This window comes from Eulemur rufifrons, chromosome 6, assembly GCF_041146395.1.
Source record: "Eulemur rufifrons isolate Redbay chromosome 6, OSU_ERuf_1, whole genome shotgun sequence".
Taxonomy (NCBI): domain Eukaryota; kingdom Metazoa; phylum Chordata; class Mammalia; order Primates; family Lemuridae; genus Eulemur; species Eulemur rufifrons.
In genome coordinates, this window is record NC_090988.1 from 96,816,940 (window position 1) to 96,835,143 (window position 18,204).

General features: G+C 59.9%; 1 protein-coding gene across 5 annotated transcripts; it reads right to left on the reverse strand.

The window, feature by feature from the left end:
* Window positions 1-294: 294 nt before the first annotated feature.
* EHBP1L1 (EH domain binding protein 1 like 1) lies at window positions 295-17,514 on the reverse strand. Of its 5 annotated transcripts, none has more exons than XM_069471547.1 (20): window positions 17,144-17,514; window positions 14,309-14,366; window positions 14,020-14,115; window positions 13,336-13,389; window positions 13,066-13,244; window positions 12,845-12,987; window positions 12,158-12,226; window positions 11,917-12,076; window positions 11,020-11,764; window positions 9,175-9,651; window positions 8,543-8,700; window positions 8,407-8,455; window positions 7,295-7,969; window positions 3,431-3,500; window positions 3,258-3,313; window positions 3,035-3,158; window positions 2,653-2,752; window positions 1,059-1,132; window positions 862-976; window positions 295-744 (listed from the first exon to the last, which is right to left on the reverse strand). In XM_069471547.1, exons 1-20 carry the CDS (start codon window positions 17,245-17,247, stop codon window positions 645-647), a joined length of 3,606 nt encoding a protein of 1,201 aa, XP_069327648.1. In that variant the 5' UTR covers window positions 17,248-17,514; the 3' UTR covers window positions 295-644. The 5 variants fall into 5 exon arrangements, with proteins under 5 accessions (XP_069327648.1, XP_069327647.1, XP_069327646.1 ...); XM_069471546.1 differs by having other exon boundaries at window positions 7,289-7,969; window positions 9,175-9,711; window positions 10,132-11,764; XM_069471545.1 differs by having other exon boundaries at window positions 9,175-11,764.
* Between the last annotated feature and the right edge of the window lie 690 nt (window positions 17,515-18,204).

Genomic DNA, 18,204 nt, shown 5'->3' on the forward strand with positions numbered 1-18,204 from the left:
CGTGTTAATTAAAAAAATAAAATAAAATTGGCAAGAACTTCGACTGTGTTTTTGTGTCTTCGTTAGAATGTGGCTCCTCTACAGCCATTGGCCATCATCCTTAGAAGGCCAAGTCCAGCCTCAGCTTGTCTGAGAACCTCAAAGCCGGCACAGCCCCGCTAAGGATCGCAGAGCCAACCTTCCCGGCCTAGGCCCCACGGTCTTCGGTCCATTGAGGTCCCCGGTTGTGCAGAGAAAGGGCTGGCTCTAGTGTACCCTTGTACAACTTTATTGCGTGTCATAACAGGACCGGGAGAAGGGCGGGGACGGCGGCGGTCCCCGGGCCGTCCCTCTCCACGGTACTCGTCGGCCCGGGCCCTGCCGCCGGGGAGGGGCTCCGCGCGGCACTCCCGGGACCCCCAGCCCACCGCGGACACACGCACACGCGCACACGCCTACAGGCAAATAAATACAGCGCGGCCGCCCAGCCGCTCGCGTCAGTCGGGCCGAGGGGCTGCCTCCCCCACCAGCCCCGGGAAGGGGCGCCCCCTGGCGGTCGCCCTTGCCGTCGGTGGGGCCGGTCCTCCGCCGCGCAGGCCGCGCCGCGAGCGAGCCTGCGGTCCGAGCCTGCGGGGAGCGGCGAAGGCCTCCCGGGTCGGCGCGGCTCAGCTCAGCGTGCAGCGTTCGCGCCGGCTCAGCTGCCGGCTCAGCTTGCGGCGCCGCTGCTCCAGGCCGCGCTCCAGTCGCTCGTCCTCCTCCAGGGCACTGGGAGGAACGGGTTCGAGTCAGCCGCAGCGGGTCCAGCTCCGAGCCACACCGAGCACCCTTCGAGAGCCCGCCCTAGGCCCCTCACCAGCTCCCTGCGCTGTCGGCCCCACTCACATTCGCTCCTTGTGGTCCAGATCCCGGACCAGCTCGTCGCGCTGGTTCACCAGCGACACCAGCTCCTCCAGCAGGAGCTGCTCTCGGTGCTGCTGCGCGGCCGTTTTCTGCCAGTCTGAGGGTGGAGGCGGCTGAGGGTCAGGACGCGCTGGCCCAGGCTCTGTCTTGCCTCCCGCCCCTCTGGCCCCGTCTCCCACCTTCGATGGCCAGCATGGCCCGCAGCTCTCGGCTCAGCAGCTCGAACCTCCGCTCCAGGTCCTGCTCCTCGATGCTGGGAGGTGGGGGTGCCAGGTCAGGGAAAGGGGGACAAGGATAGAGCGCCCAGAGAAGGCTCTGGCCACTCCCTGGTCCCATCCCACCTCCCTATCAGTTCCCATAGAGAGCAGGGCTCTCTGCAGAGCTATACTCTAGTCCCCAGGCGGAATGTTCTTTTGTTCCAAATGTTCTCCAATTGCTGGATGTTTATGTTGTCTCCCTCAAGCCACTTTTTTTTTTTTTTTTTTAGACATAGTCTCCCTTTATTGCGAGGGTGTGGAGTGGGGGCAGATACAGTGGCATCATCATAGCTCACTGCAACCTCAAATTCCTGGGCTCAAAGGATCCACCTGCCTCAGCCTCCTGAGTAGCAGGGACTACAAGTCCCCGCCACAACAGGGGGAGGAGGGGCCTAATTTTTCTATATTTAGTAGAGACAGGGTCTTGCTCTTGCTCAGGCTGGCCTTGAACTCCTAAGCTCAAGTAATCCTCCCCCATCAGCCTCCCAGAGTGCTAGGATTACAAGCATGAGCCACCGTGCCCAGCCCCCACCCCTTTTATTATTTATTTATTTATTTATTTATTTTGAGACAGAGTCTCACTCTGTTGCCCAGGCTAGAGTGAGTGCCGTGGCGTCAGCCTAGCTCACAGCAACCTCAAACTCCTGGGCTCAAGCGATCCTCCTGTCTCAGCCTCCCGAGTAGCTGGGACTACAGGCATGCACCACCATGCCCGGCTAATTTTTTCTATATATATTTTTAGCTGTCCATATAATTTCTTTCTATTTTTAGTAGAGATGGGGTCTCGCTCTTGCTCAGGCTGGTCTCGAACTCCTGAGCTCAAACAATCCGCCCACCTCGGCCTCCCAGAGAGCTAGGATTACAGGTGTGAGCCACCGCGCCCAGCCCCCCCACCCCTTTTAAAACTCAGAATCCAGGGCTGGTCAGATGGTAGTGAGTTATCAGAACTTATTAACATTAGTGTCACTAAAGTTGGTATATAACACCCATCGCTAAATTTGACTGGCTTTTAAAAAAAGAAAAGAAAAAAAGAATCCAGAAGGATTATTTGGATGAACATTACTCATAAACAGGAAGTAGTAGACCAAAATTATTCTGAAAAATGATCCCAAATGCAAAAGGGAGCAAAGCCTCTCCCATGCGGGATGGTAAAGGCAATGACCTCGGAGAGTTGCTTCTGACCCCACGGGGCCCCAGCCCACCTCTCTCTGGGATTCACTTTTCCTTACTGTAATGGAACAGGGTCAAACTGTGGGACTCAACCCTGACCTTCCTGGGCCACATTTTGCTCTGGACCTTGGTTTTCTCATTAATAAAAATAGTAACAATTTGGGAGGTTTATACTTTATACAAGAAAGTGGATAGGACCAAAAATGAATAATATGGCTAAGCAATAATTTTTCAAAAAGATCTTTGTAGAAAGAAGAAAGCAATGAATAACTCTAAGCAAAGTTGCTAAGATTCCCTCTGCTCCCGAGCCCTGGGCCAGCTTGAGGGGGGGACGTGCAGCACTCACAGCAGCTGCAGCTGGTCCTGCCTCCGGATGAGAGCGTTCTTCTTGTTGACCAGGGTGAACCACTCCTGGATCAGCACCTCCTCCTGCAGCTTGTTGGCACCTGAATCGGGCAGGGACAGTCACCAGGCCCACCTCCTGACCCCAGTGTCAGAGCAGGGCAGCTGGGGTTGAGGCAGCAGGCTTGCTCCCTGGTGGCATTCCAGAAGCCAGAGCTGTGTGCCTCCAGCAAGCTTTTTCGAGGCCTCAGCATGCCCAGCTGTAGCATGGGAACGCTGACCTCAGCCGTGCCTCCTCCCAGCTCCTCCAAAGGTCAGGAAGAACTGTGGGGCCGGGCAGACCTAGGGGCACTTGCTAGGGAGTGGGCCCCAGATGCCTGCCCCACCTGACTCCATGAGGCTCCTCAGCTGCGTCTCCACCTCAGCCGCACGTCCATCTATCTGCCTCTGCTCCTGTTCCAGGGCCTGTAGCTCTGCGCACACATACTGACTTGTGTCCTGGAACCGTTGCTGGGGGCACAAAGAGGGGTAGGAGACAGGGTGGACTCAGCCCAGGCCCTGCCTATGAAGTGCCCACCCATTAGCTCTACCCCACCTAGCCCTCCTTACCAGTCCAGCCTCCTCCCCTGGGCTTGGTGGTGGCTCCTCTGATGGGGGACTCCCACCTGCAGACAGAGACCTAGCTAAGACACCCCCAGCTGACACCTGCCCCCAAGAAGTCCCTGGTCTCAGGATTTGTGAGCAGCCTGAGGTGAGCTGGTCAGAACCCCCATTCTACTCACCAGGGGTCTGTTGAGAGGCTGTGGCTGTGGGTGGGCCAGGAGCAGGGCTGGAGTCAGGGCCCAGGCCTTCCTGTGGAAGAAGGGGCCAGTGAGGGCTGGGAGGGGTTCCCTGACAGCCCCAGCCTGGGGCCAGCCAGAGCCTCTCACACACCCAGACAAGGAGGGGTCCTTGACCCCATACCCTGCCACACCAGCTGCTTCCCCAGTCCAGCGTGTACAGAGCCCCGCCACACACACATATCCTTCCAAGGAAAGCGCCTCCTCGAGCACAGGCCACGGCCTTCACCCTCCCTGGCCCCTGGTCCTGGCCTGCCTTCTTCTACTCTCTGAGCCTCCCCGTCCTCCTTCCTGGGGCGGATAGCTCCAGCCTCACACTGTGCGTGGGTGGTAAAAGGCTGTGAAGGGCCCAGCTGAGGCATCCCTTTGCCCCTCTCCTCTTTGGAGCTCTATCAGCCTACTCTGACTCCTGTCACTTAGTGTTAGTATCTCCATCATGGCCATGGCCCCACGCCATGACACTGCATTAACCTGATGCCGCATCTCCAGACGCAGACCATCCTGTGTCAGCACCTCCACCTCCTGGCCAAAAGGGGGCGCCCTCCTGCCTTATCGGTTCCCACACCTCGACACTGCTGGACTCTTGACACTCAGAACAAGACAGGTTGGCTGGACCTCCGAATTTTAGCCTGGAAGAGCAGGGCTGGCTCCCAATGGGCCCTGTCCTAGGCAACTTGCTGGAACTGTCAGCCCGGAGGCCCCCAAACTTTAGGCTCAGCCTGGCCCTCTTGATCACTCCTGCTCTGGCCACCCATCTGGGTCACAGGACAGGGAAAAGTGCTTGAGCCACCCCACTGCCCCCCGACTTGTGCCTCTCTGCGGGGCAGCCCTGGACATCCCTGGCTCGGATGGTGGCTTCCTCACCAGCCACCGTCGTACCTGCCCACTGACCTACCCTCAAGCCACAACCGAGAGGGTACAGTCCTGATACCCTCACGGATGGTGTGACTTTCTCTATGCCCCTTTTCAGTTCCAGCCTCACTGCCAAGGCCTGCTGACAGCACCAGCCTCAGCTCTCCCTCCACCCTAAGCGCTCCCTAGATGCCACCCTCTGGCCATAGTGACGGACTTTCAGTTCCCAAAACAGCTTCCTCAGCTCGGAGCAGGCCTCCATCTTGGGCTACCCAATGCCAACTTGACCCTCATGACCCAGCTTGGCCCCACCACCTCCAGAGGCCCCTTGGCCTCCCACACTCTTTCTCCTCCAGCCCTGACTCTCATGCCTCCTGAAGCCTCACCTGGTCGCTGGACTGGGCAGAGGCTCCCCCGTAATCTCCCCCCAACAGGTCCAACCCCCACCCCACTGCCCCATTGTGGCTGTTGGTTTTGAGTGTCTCCATGACCTGAGACAGCCCTTCAGATACGGCTGGGCCCAGAAAATGCACTCGGAGCACATTGATTAATAGTAACAGCTAATATCTACTGTTAGCAGTTTCTGTGTCAGGCACTGGAAAGCGCTCGATGTGTATTGGCTCATGTAGTTCTCCCAAAGGCCCTGTGATTACTGTCCCGCTTTTACAGATGAGGAACCGAGGGTCAGAGATGAGGCTCATACAGGGTCTGGTCTAGGCACAGCGCTGTCTAACCCAAGAGCTTGTTCCCCAGCATGGTCACCAATTTGCTCTGTTCCACTGGGCCAGTCACATCCACTGGGCCTCTGTTTGTGTCCTTGTATGTAAAATGGAGAGAAATCCCAGCCCTGGCCATGCTTGGTGGCTCACGCCTGTAATTCCAGCACTTTGGGAGGCCAAGGTGGGAGGACCACTTGAGACCAGGAGTTTGGGACCAGCCTGAGGGACATAGCAAGACCCTGTCTCTATAAACAACAGAAAAATTAGCTGGGCATGGTGGCCTGAGCCAGTGCTCCCAGCTACTCGGTATGCTGAGACAGAAGGATTGCTTGAGCCCGGGAGTTTGAGGTTACAGAGAGCTACAATCACGCCACTGCACTCCAGCCTGGGTGATGGTGACACCCTGGCTCTTAAAATAAAAAAAATCCCAGCCCTGTGACCTTGCAGTTCCAGGGCTCTGAAAAAGTCATCTGGAGAAACACATAGCTCCCCTTTCTTGACAGCCACCTGCAGGGGTGCCTCAATGCTACCTTGCAAGGGTTTTCAGACACATCGTGAGGATTTGATCCAGGCACGCAGAGCCAGAGGAAGGACAGCGGACAAACCCAACCTCAGCAGCAACTGAGCTTGCTGTGCCAGCCCTTGTGGGCATTCCTGTGCTTTCTCATGTCTGACCCCAATTCTGCTTTCCATACCCTCATGCAGGGCCCCTCCTCCAGGAAGCCTTGCTGGGTTGCATTATAAGCACTCTGCCCTCCTCTTGGTCTTGCTTTGGCCACACCCTAGATTCAAGGTGCCTGACCTATCCTACTCCAGGACTTTGGGAGCTCCCAAGAGCTGGGCCAGGCCCGACCACCTCCCACTGCACGCATGGGACACAAGCAATGGGGGTGACCAATGAGGGGTCTCCTCCAGCCCCATGGGTCAGATATCTCCTGTGAGACAAGGGCTGGAGGAGGGTCTGGCTTAGAAGGATCAGCCGCTGGAACTTGGGCCCAGCATCTTGGGTATAGGGTGGAGCCTCCACTTTAAGATTTAAAGAGCCACTGATACATATCAACCGGGCAGTGGCCAGAAGCCAAAAGATGGGCCAGAGGTGGCTGTGTCCTGACTCTTGCCCATCACATCTCCTGTGGGTGGATGCTTCCGGAGCTATCTCTCATTCACAGGCTACACACTGTGCCACTGAACCTGCACTCAGGACTACCCCTCTCTCCCCAGCCTCATCACTGCCTCTGGACGTAGGAAGATGACTGGCAGCGCCCTAAAGGAGACCTGAACTTTCCTGCTGCCACATTTTTGTTTGTGTGGTTCCCTCCACTTGAGAACCTCTCCCCGCTCCCCCATTATTCACCTGGGAAAAACGTGCCCATGTTATCAACCTAGCTCAAAAAGTAGCTGCTTCTTCCAGAAAGCCTTTCCCAGCGTAGTCCCTCCTTTCCCTCAAATTCAGGGAAGCTGAAGGCTTACAGAGGCCTGGCAGAGCTGGCCCTGCTGCTGTAGAGAGGCAGGCGGAGCAGTGGCACAACCCCTGGACTTCAGTGGCTGTCAGTCCTTGAGTAAATCCCTGCTCCTTCTAGGACCATCTTCTCGGCAGCACAATGTTCGGATACTCTGGGAGACTGACCGGAGACCTCCAGGGGCTGGAGTGGGGACACAGGCCCTCAGGGTCTCCCACCTCCAAGCTCCCATTATAAGAAAGAGGAAACTGGTCTCCCAAGTCAGAGAATCGTGGAGTTGGGAGGCCCTGGAAAGTCCCGTTGAGCATAGAAACCCTGTACCCAGCTTACCGGGCAGGGCAGCTGCTGGTTGACACCGAACCACTGGCAAAGAAAAAAATGCCCAAACCCATTTGACAATTCGCAAAGAGCGGGTCTGATGGTGACATGGAGCTTCTGGGAACTTCCTACTGCAGCCCCGATTTCCCATGAGTGCCAAGCGCTAACACCCGCTAGCACATATCCCAGGCGGGCAGCAGTCCAGGACCCTGGCGGGCACTGGCTGGAATATGAGTATGTCTCCTAACAGGGACCTCACTACCACACCAGAGAACTCTTCCGCAGCACCAGGGTCCCTCTGACCAGAAAGCGCCTCCCAGTGTCCAGCTGAGTCCCGCCGCTCTGAAGCCGCCACCCCCAGGCCAGCTCTGTCCGTAGGACCCGCCCTTTCTCTGCCAGGCTCCCTGAGACCCGCGCTGCGGCGGGGCAGGGAGGAGAGGCGGGGGTAGGACACTCACCGCAGCTCCCGCGGCTCCCGAGTCCGGGTCATCCACGGAGAAGGAGCTGCTGTTCCGCAGCCGCGAGCGCCTCTTCTTCAGCAGGTCGGCGTCGCGCACGTGGGAGAAGGAGCCGTGCGCGCGCGGCGGGGGCACCGGCCCTGCCTCCCCGTTGACCGACGACCGCCTCAGCCTCACGCCGCCCCCGCCGCCCCCGCCGCCCGGCGCCCCCGCCCCGTTCACCAGCCCCTCGGCAGGGGGCACTGGCGCCCGGGCTCCAGAGCCGTCGGCCGGGCCCTCCGCGGAGCGCCCTTCCCGTGCGGCCTCGGGCCCGCCGCCTTTGGAGGCTCGGCTCGCGTCCACGCCCCTAGAGGCCGCCTCCGGGGCCACCCCGTCCGCGCGGTTCGCAGCCTCCTGGGGCTCCTTGGGCGCGTCGGAACCGTGCTCGCGCAGCCGCTGCGCCAGGCCGCCGGCGTCCAGGTCGTCGGGCGGGCTGGGCTGGGCGCTGCCCACGCGGTAGGTGCCGGCGCCCCCGCCGCCCTCCAGCTGCACCAGCTGCAGCTCCTGCCCGGTGCAGAAGGCGCGGATCTGGCACAGGTACGTCATGACGATGAGCTTGTCAGGCACAGACAGCAGCACCATGTCTGCTGGCTCCAGCAGCCGCGACACGCCCAGGGCCGCGAAGCCGTCGAAGGCCTAGGAAGGGTGCACTCGGGGTCAGCTGTGGCCAAGGCCCCGCGCTACCCAGCAACGCTGCGGCCCCGCCCCGGCCAGCTGCGGGGGTCCTGGCGACAGCGACGTGCACGCCAGGGTTTGCCTAGCAACTCATTCACCCTCCTACCAGGGAAATCTAGCAAGAGGGCCCGCCCTGTCGTTGCTTAGCAACTGCACAGCGTCCACCCCCTGTTACCAAAGGGTGGTTTTGGAAAAACCATCTAGGGGATAAAAAAAAAAAAAAAGGCCTTAAAAAACAAAACTAAGGAAAACAAATAATTTAATAACCAAAAGGAAAAAGTGGCAGAACTTCCAACAGCCATGGCTAGCGTGGTGCAACCCACAGATTCCCCAAATCTCAAACCTACAGCCTGTCTCTAGACCCTGTTTCCCTCCAGGCGGCTCCCTCCCCCTCTCACCTGCTTGTTGTTCTGCTTGATGTTGAGTGGGTCAAGGGAGGCAAAGTCACTGCAGAGAAAGTGGTGTCAGAGGCTGGGTCCACACTACCCTCCCTAAAGGCTCCCCCATTCATTCCCATTCCCTCTAGCAGCTCACATCTTGTCTGGGTAGAATCGGTGCAGGATGGCACAGAATGCCAAGCCGTTGCGCCAGGACGTGGTGAAGTTGGTGATGCGGACGCCACGGTAGCCAGCGGTGACTTCCTGGCACCACTCCAGCAGAGACTGGCTGGAGCTGACCGGGGCAGGTGGTGCCTGGAGACATTGGAGTGGGCTTAGGGAAGGGGTACATGGGCCCTGTGCCCTCTGCCCCTTGGGAAAGCTCAGGCCTAGCACAAAACAGCCCCAACTCTGAGTTTGCAGGGGTCATCAGGGACCACTGACTAGAGCCTTGGGGCCAGACAAAAGGGTTTCCAGCTCCAGGGTTATCTGCCAAGGTCACCTACAAGGTCAGTGGCCCCCAGGCAAGATTAGAGGTCACCAGTAGCCACACCTCAAGGTCAGCCCAGAAAATCAGCTTGGGGTATCCAGCTCCATGCAGCCCAGGGGAGATGGGGTGGGACAGCCAGGGCATCCTGAGAGAGGGAGGGATGAGGGGGCTCCTTCAAACTGAGCCCCCCACCCCACCCCGTCCCAGTCGACCAGGTGGGTTCATGCAGAGCCGCCGTTTGCTCAGCTCCAGATTAGTGGGAAGCAGCAGACTGGGCCTTCAGCGGCCCCCATCCCTACCTGGCTGCCCGGCAGCCTCCTGTCCTCTTCAGGCTCCTCTGGGGAAGAGGCCCCCGAGGGCCTGGGCACCCCAGCCCCTGCCCCACCGGCCACCTGCGCTTCAATCAGGCTGGCCTCTGGGAGGCTTCCCTCAGCTTCTTTCCCCTTCTCCTTTCCCAAGACCCCAGCCTCTGCTTCCTGGGCCTCAAAAACACCAGATTCGTTCTCTGGAGGCCCTAAAACCTCCATCTCTGCTTCCTGGGCCTCCCAATCCCCAGATTTGGCCTCTGACACCCCCAAAACTCCAGCCTCTGCCTCCTGAACCCTCAAAACTTTAGTCTCTGGCTCTCGTACTCCTGAAATCTCTGCCTCTGCTTCCTGGGACCCCAAAACTCTTGGGTTACTCACTGAGGCCCTTAAACCCTCATATCTGAGAGTCCTCCAGACTCCAGTCTCCGCTTCCTGGACCCTGGACGTCTCAGCTTCTGTCTTCTCAGCCTGTGAAACCGTAGTTTCTGTCTGTCGGGTCGTCAGTACCTCAGTGTCTGTCATTCCAGCCTCTATGCCTGAGACCCCTGAATCCACCATCTCTGTCTCCTGGGCCCCCAATGTCTCAGATTCTATCCTTGGGACCCCTGAATCCCCAGATGCTATTGTCTGGGTCCCCAATATCTCTGCTTCTCCTGTCCCAGTCTCTATCACTGGAACCCCTGAACCCTCTATCTCTGTTTTCTGGGCCCCCAATATCCCAGACTGTGCTGTCTCAACTTTTATCCCTGGGACCTGTGAACCCCCAGTTGCTATCTCCTGGGTCCCCAATATCTCAGCTTCTGCTGTCCCAGTCTCTACCCCTGGTACTCCAGAACCCCCTACCTCTGTCTCTTGGGTCCCTGCTACCTTAGCTTCTATCTCTGGGACCCCTGAGGCCCCAGCTGTTATCTCCTGGGCCCCCAATATCTCAGCTTCTGCTGTCCCAGCCTCTGTCCCTGGAACCCCAGAACCCCCTACCTCTGTCTCCTGGGTCCCTGCTACCTTAGCTTCTATCCCTGGGACCCCTGAGGCCCCAGCTGTTATCTCCTGGGCCCCCAATATCTCAGCTTCTGCTGTCCCAGCCTCTGTCCCTGGAACCCCAGAACCCCCTACCTCTGTCTCCTGGGTCCCTGCTACCTTAGCTTCTATCCCTGGGACCCCTGAGGCCCCAGCTGTTATCTCCTGGGCCCCCAATATCTCAGCTTCTGCTGTCCCAGCCTCTGTCCCTGGAACCCCAGAACCCCCTACCTCTGTCTCCTGGGTCCCTGCTATGTCAGCTTCTATCCCTGGGAGCCCTGAACTCTCAGCTGCTATCTCTTGGGTCCTCAATATTTTAGCCTCTGTCCCCCCAGCCTCTGTCTCTGGTATCCTGGAACCTCCCATCTTTGTCTCCAGGGCCCCCAATATATCAGATTCTGCTATCCTATCTTCTATCCTCAGTACCCCTGAACCCCCAGATATTTCCTGGGTCCCCAGTATCTCAATCTCTGTTATCTTAGTTCTTGTCCCCAGAACACCTGAACCCTGAGCCTCTGTTTCTTGGGTCCCCAGTATCTCAGACTCTGCTGTCCCAGCAGCCCCTGACTCCAGGACCCCTGATCTTGCTGCCTCTGTCTCCTGGGCCCCCAGTGTCTCAGCTTCTAATGTCCCAGTCTCTAGCTCTGGGACGTCTGAGTCCCCCACTTCTCCCTCCCGAGTCTGCAATACCTCCAACTCTGCCACCTCAGTCTCTGTTCCCAGGACCCTTGACTCCCCAGCTTCTGTCTCCCAGACCCCCAGGTCCCTAGACATTGCCCCCTGATCAGCTAATGACTGGGCCCCCTGACACCTGCTCACCTGGGGCCTGGTGCTTGTTGCTCCAACAGAGGGGCCCTGCTCCAGGCCTGTCCCCCCAACACCAGGGGCTCCACCCCTCACCTCTGCACCCTCTCTCTCCTGGCCTGAGGCAGCCCTGGCCCCTTTGAGGTCACCGAGATGCTCAGAGTGCCCTGAAGGCTCTGCTGGGAGCGGGCTCAGGCCAGTGGGAGCCTCATCCCTGGTCCTGACTCCCATCCTCCCCTGAGAGCCCCTTGGAGGAGCCTCAGGAGTCCCCTTGAATCTTGCCTCAGGCATCACCCCTGTAGCCTCTGGTCCCTTAGTGTCCACATGCCTCACTTTTGACCTCTGCTCAGCATCTACTTGACAAACTTCTGAACTCTCTTCAGCCTGCCCCACTCTGACCCCTGGCCTCTTAGTGCTCACCTCTCCAACTCCTGACCTGTGCTCAGTGTCCATCCCACTGGCCTCTGGTCTGTCCCCAGTGGTCCCTTCTTCAACCCTGGGTTTCTGGCCTCTCAAAGAGTCTCTGGAGCCTTCATCCTCAATGCCTAGGGCCAGCCTAGCTCCGTGGGCCTCCATCCCTTCCTGAAGGTTTGCCTGGGCGTGGGTCTCCCTGGCAGAACCCATTCCTGCTGGGGGAGCCCCTGAGGCTTTGGGGACTTCATCCTCCCCTTGGGGGACTGGGGGCCGGGGGGTGTCAGAGCCTTTCCGGAGCCGAGGAGCTGGGGCGGGGGCCATGTCCTGGCTTGGCTGCCTCAAAGACCTGAGGAGAGAGCAGAAGGGAGTGTTGGACGGCTCCTGTGTCTCTAACTCTCAGCTCCACCGCCCCCCTTCAGACTGCTGGGGCACTGGAGAGGCAGGTTGGTGGGGGAAATACAGCTCCTAACAGTGGGGGGGACTCGTTCCAAAGCTCACCTCATCTCTGGTGGGGTTCCCGGGGGCCTTGGGCCCTCAGGCCCCACCTGGCCCCCTGCTACAGTAGCTGGTTCTGACCCCTGGCCCCGAGAGGCCCTGGTCGGGGGCACAGGGGCACTCACAGGGACTGGGCTGGTATCCTCGGCACTAGGACTGGCAGCTGGGGGGGAAGGAAGGGAGGGGTACTGAGGCCTGGGCTCCAGGGGTCCAGTCCCCACCCCAATCCCAGTCTGGGCCTCACCTGCCTGCCGGGATCGGACTCGGCTCTCCTCCTCCTCCTCACAAAGTGTCTTCAGCTCCCTAGAGGGGGCTGGAGTCAGGGGTGGAAGGGCAGAGTCAGCCCAGGCAGGGCCCTGCAGCTCTGACCCCCTCCCCCCAGATACAGTGCAGGGCCTACCTGGGAAACGCCCCGGCCTCAGGGCACCGCCCCTGCCTTCGAGAAGAGACAGGCCCACAGATGCAGAGAGGAGAGAGAGAGAGAGAACCACAACAGTGGACAGAGAAAAAGCCTCACCAGGCAGCAGGGAGGGATGAGAAAGACCCGAGCTGATCCAGGAGGGGGTGGGGAGGGGTGGGGAGATTGGCCTGCAGCTCTCTCCGGGCTCTGACCCAGCCGTGTCAGGTCAGGCACCAGGCACGGGCCTGGGCAGGCACCACCCAGGGGCAAGGAGAGGGCCAGGGGTATGGGGAGGCATTGGGAACCCATCCTGCAGGACTCAGCTAAGGCCCAAGGCCAGCACAGGACGAGGGACTCAGCTGGGACAATCAGGGCTTCTGGGCAGGTTGGGACTGCCTGGGCAGTAATGAGCTCCATCATTGGTGGGCACAAGCTGGCCCTGCCCCAGCACAGCAAGTGGCTTGTGGCCTGGGTACCCCCCACCTTCCCCAGGTCTTGGCAATCTCCATCCATGGCAGGCCGTGAGCCCACCTGGCTGGGGCACTCGAGCCCGGGCCTCAGGGGCCCCTGGGCCATTAGCCTCATCCTCGTCACTCTCAGCAAAGTCGTCCAAGTTGCCCACATCACTAGGCTTCACGCTCATGAGGCTTGCAAGACTCTGCATGTCATCATCCCTGGGGGTCAGAGGTCAGAGATGAGGGCTGGGGTAAGAGGCCTCAGGCCAGGGCCAAGGAGGGCAGGTGGGCACTCACGTGGCACGGCCCTCCCGCAGCAGCACCCCTGAGAGAGTGAGGCTCAGCTCAGCGTGCACCACCTTCACCGACTTGGGCTTCAGCCGCAGCCGCAGAGGAACATGGGCAGGCACAGGCCCCGCATGGCGGGCCAGGTCCACCTCAGCCGTGGCCAGCACCTTCCGCTGCCCCTTGGACTCCTGCAGGTTGGGGGAGGGACCAGGGCAAGGGGCATCAGTGCTGCCTCAGGGTCCCCAAGACCCCAGGTCCCAGCCCACCCCAGCCACTCACATTCTCAATAATAAACGTCCACTCTTTGGCCTCATACTGGTCCACATGTGGGTCCTGGGAAGAGGGGACACTGGTGAGTACAGGGCTGCTGGGGGGCACTGGCTCAGGAGGTCCTTGGTGGGGCCCTCACACATGCTCTTCCCGCCTCCTGGGAGGCAACCAGCGCTTGACCCCAGCTGTCTCTCATCTGCATGTGTTGGCTAAATGCTGCCTGCTGAGACCTCCCAGACCATTCATGCTGCGTGTGCCCCCAATTCTTTTTTTTTTTTTTTTTTTTTGAGACAGAGTCTTGCTCTGTCACCCTGAGTAGAGTGCAGCGGCGTCATCATAGCTCACTGCAACCTCAAACTCCTGGGCTCGAGCCATCCTCTTGCCTCAGCCTCCCAAGTAGCTGGGATTACAGGCTCAAGCACCCACCTAATTTTTCTATTTTTAGTAGAGACCGGGTCTTGCTCTGGCTCTGGCTGATCTCAAACTCCTGAGCTCAAGTGATCCTCCTGCCTGGGCCTCCCAGAGTGCTACGATTACAGGTGTGAGCCACTACGTCCAGCCACCTCCCTAATTCTTGTTCTCACTCCTGTATTCTTTCCTACTTGGATGAATAACCTGCCAGGGGACCTCGTGGCCACTCAGGGCTGCAATTGCCTACCCATTCCCGTCTATGCTAGAGGGCTAGAGACTCACCCTGTAGAGGGTCACAGAGATGTCCACATTCTCAGGAACTATCCACACCACGGTGCCCCGGTATGGGTTCTGGATGCCTGGCTGCCAGCTGTGGGCCTACAAGGGACACTCTGAGTCCTTCCCCCAGTCTTAACTCTCCCCCCCCATGCCCTTATCTCCCACCTTGACCCCATCTTCCTCTCCCCTCCATGGATTCTGATCTGAACCTGAACCTGGCTCCACTCCCCTACCAGCCCCCGCCAGCATTGGCCCCATCCCCAATCTGGACCACAGTTGTCATTCTCCCCACCTTGGAGCAGATGCGTCGGTTCCGCCGGGTCCACACCACCACCAGCTTATCCGGCTGCCTGGGGTAGGGGTGGTGGGAGGAGGGTGCTCAGTCAGCCTCTGGCCCACCCAGCTTCCCTATCTCCTCCTCGTCCTCCCCACCTTGCTCCCTCAGGGTCTGCCTTCTGCCCATGTCCTCTTCCCCCCAGAGGAGGGCCTGGGCAGCCCCTTATCTGGGGCCACAGGGTGCAGGGTGGGGCTGCTGAGGCAGGGTGGGGCCCAAGCAGAAGGGCAAAGGCCTGGACAGCGTGGGCCAGCAGGTATTGTGGGGAAAGACAGCAAGGGAGACAGAGACAGGCACACACAGACACAGAGACACAGGGAAACACAGCAAGGACCCAGCAAGAGATGACAGACACAGGTGAGCGGTGAGCCTGCCTGCACACGTGCATGCATATACACACACACACACACACACACACACAGCCGGAGAGACAAAGACCAGGAATTAAAGAAGCCCATCAACTCACGCATATTTGTGGAGTGCCCACTATAACCCCAGCCCAGTTTTGGGGACAGAGCAGAGAAAAGGAGCAAGACCCTTCTGGGGCTGAGGACAACAGAGGTGGGGGCTGCGTGCCAGTCAAGAAGGAAAATAAATCAACAAGCTAACTTCTGGGTGATGTGAGAGAGCCCCAGGGTCTCCTTGAGGTTGGGTGTCTGAGCAGAGGCGTGAGAGGAGGGACAGGCTCTGTGAGGATCTGGAGAAAGAGGGTTCTAGGTGGAAGGAATGGCAAGTCCAAGGGTCTGAGGCTAGGGGGGAGAAGGGAGGTCAGGGGGAGGCCAGAGGGGTAGAGGGTCAGCCTGTTATCAGACCACACCCCCACCCCCCACCAGCCTGCCATGCCCAGCCCTTTGCTGGGCACAGGCCTGAAGGAGGATCAGCCAGTACCTCCACTTTCCTGAACTCAGAGCCCTGGACCATAGCTTTGCAGAGAAATTATGACAACGGAGCCCAGGACACTTCTGGACCCTCCCCCCGCCCCCCCCTGCCCCCATGGTGGGGGGGGGCAATCAGGGAAGGTTAGGTGACATCTAATCTGAACAGCATAAACCAGGGCAGACACAGGAGAGGCAAAGAGATGCGGGGAGGCAAAGTGAGAGGAGAGTGATGGCCGTGCAGGCCCACTCCCAGACATGGAGCCGACACGTGGCTGGGCCTAGGGGGAGAGGGCCCCTTTGGGTTAGAGTGTTCAACTGCTGCCCAGGAGTGGGGGATGGTTAAGAGGACGATATGGCTGAGGGCAGCACAAGAGCCCTCCTTGCCTGTACCCAGTGCCATACCAGGATGCTCGGATTTGCCCTGCCTACTGCCCCTCTGGAGGCCAAGCCAGGATAACTGGCTCTCCTATTAACCCCTGAGGATGCTGAGGCCCAGAGAGGCCAGGGGCCAAGCAAGGTCACACAGCTGAGCCTAGAGCCCTCTGGCCCAGAGCCAGACTCCCTTCCCCAGCCCTAGACTGCAGGCAAAAGCCAAGCAAGGGTAGCCATGGGGCCTTCCCAGAAAGGGGAAGCGACAGGGGTGCCTGGGGAGGGCGGGGCCTGGCTGGGCAGCCTGACTCAGGCTGGGCACGCCCTCCTGGGGAGCTGCGACCTGGGCAGGGGCAGCTTCCTGGCCTGGGCTCCAGGCTAAAAAGCCCAGAAGGCCCTACCCACTGCTGCCTGTGACTCAGCCACATTGACACTGCCGGCACCCTCAGCCTGCTCTCTAGGACAGTGCCCAGTGTCCCCCTAGGGTCACCCAAGATGCTGGAGCAGAAGCCAGACGCCAGAGTTCAAGTGGCAGCCCTGTGCTGTGTTATCCTTGTCGGCCCCTGACCTCTCTGGGTCTCTGCTGAAAGGAGTCAATGGTCCTCGGGAGACCCCATGTGGACAAGACCAGGGATATGGCAGCTGCCCAGGGACCCTGGCCTCCTCCTCACTGCCCTCCCCTTGGACCCCATGGTCCCTTCCTGCCCCAGCCCTTCCCCTGGGGAGCCTAAATTTAGCCCCGCCTGGCGGGTGAGGCCCCCACAGCTGTGCCCTAATCCAGCCAAGGGAAGCTGACACCAGTGAGCACGTATATTTAGGGTGTGACGCAGGGGCCTGGGCAGCTGCGGGTGGGGGCCTGTGAACGAAGTGCCCCTGGGCCCTTTGGCAGTCGGGGCCAGGGCCTGTACCCTCTCATGTATCACCGCTCACCCACCACCTTGCCCTCCGCAGGCCCTCTTCTCCCGGACCCACAACCTCCTAGGCCCTCAGGCCCCTTTAAGCTGCTCCCCGCCTCCCTCCTCATTCCTCCCAGCACTCAGTTTCCCCTTTTAAGGACATTGTGGAGACATCTCCAGCCTCCCAGCACTCACTCTGGCTGAAGGGGCGGGGGTTGGGGGGATCTTCTGGCTCAACCAGAGGGCAGGGGGGGAGGGGGCAACACCTTTGTGCTGAGCTGGGCTAAGGTCCATGGAAGTGTCTGCCTCAGCCCTGGCCACCTGCAGACCTCAGAACTTGCTCCCCGTTCCAATGCCACCCTGAGCCATCTCTCTGGCCAAAGACATGCAGTCTCCCTCCCCCAATCCTGACCACAGCTGAGAAAAATGGGTATAGATTCTCAGGCTCGGGAGGCTGCTGGCACCCCCAACTCTAGGAGTTCCACAAGTGCAAGGACACTTCTGAGTCTCTGTGCCTGAAACACCAGGTCCCAAGCTGGTGGGGAGCCCCTGTGGTCACTGGGCTGGGGGGCAGGTTTCTCTCAGGCTCAAAAGGCCAGATGGGGTCCCAGCTGGTCTTGGGGCGTCCCCCAGGCCTCCCTCCCACTCACCATTTCTTGGTGCACTCCAACACCAGCTCATGGTAACAGGCCACAAACTGGAACTTGGCCGCCCGCTTGCCCACCCGCTGCAGGCGCTTCCACACCGAGGTCATGGCCCCAGCCCCGTCGTCCGCTTCTCAGGCCAAGGGCTCCCGCAGGCCCGCGACCGCTGGCCCAGTCCAGGTCCCCATTGCTTCTTGGGCTCCGATCCGTGCCGCCCGCCCCGTCCTTGCGGAGTTGACTGAGGCTCGGACCCAGGCCCGCTCTCCCCGTTGTCGCCGCAGGGGCCCGTGGGGTGGTCTGAGTGAGTCGGCAGGGTCGTCTGGGGCGCGTTGGGTGGCTGGAGCGCGAAGCAGCGAGCGAGCAGAGCGCGCCGTTTCCTGGAGCCGCACCCCCGTCGGAAGGCGGGCGGGGCTCTGGCGCGGGGCGGGGGCCGGGGCAGGAGCACCGGAGGCGGGGCGACCCGGCTTCCGGGGCCTCGCGCCGCGACGGGGCGCGGTGTGGGGAGCAGTGGTGAAGGCGGTGTAGACGCGCGGGCTGGGTGCGGGGCGCGTGGGCCTGGGGAGAGGGCAACCGACAACTTGGTGCCGCCCTTGAGAGCGCTGCCCCGGCCTCCTCCCTTCCTGCTCGCAGCCCTGGGAGATATGTACTGGTGGCTCCATTTCACAAGCTAGGAAAACAGAGACTCAGAAAGGGGAAGGGACTTGCTCAGGGTCATACTGAGAATCTGGACCAAAGCCAACTGTCCTCAACTCTGGGGTGTAGGCACCCACATCTTAACCAGAGCAGGAAGAAGCAGAGTCAAGGGGCAACCTCTGTGGCCCTAACTGTAGGCAGCACTGACCACCCCCCCCCCCCAGAACCTGGTTCCTCAGCTCTCAAGTGGGAAGATAATCCCAACCTCCCACAAGTAGCTGGAGGTTCAAATCCTGACTTCCAACCAAGTGTGTGACTTTGGACAAAGCACCAACACTCTGAACCTCAGTTTCAACGTCTGTTAAATGGGGATAATCATAGTTCCACCTTTTATAGTCATTAGGAAGATGCAACCTGGGAAAGCATTTAGCACA

Bases quoted from the DNA above. Each gene is read 5' to 3' on its own strand.
- EHBP1L1 (XM_069471545.1), bottom strand. From the start codon at position 17,247: ATGACCTCGGTGTGGAAGCGCCTGCAGCGGGTGGGCAAGCGGGCGGCC. The intron at 14,116-14,308 runs GTGGGGAGAATG...TGTCCCTTGTAG, and splicing joins ACCGACGCATCTGCTCCAAG to GCCCACAGCTGGCAGCCAGG. The intron at 977-1,058 runs GTGGGAGACGGG...CTCCACCCTCAG, and splicing joins GGCCATGCTGGCCATCGAAG to ACTGGCAGAAAACGGCCGCG.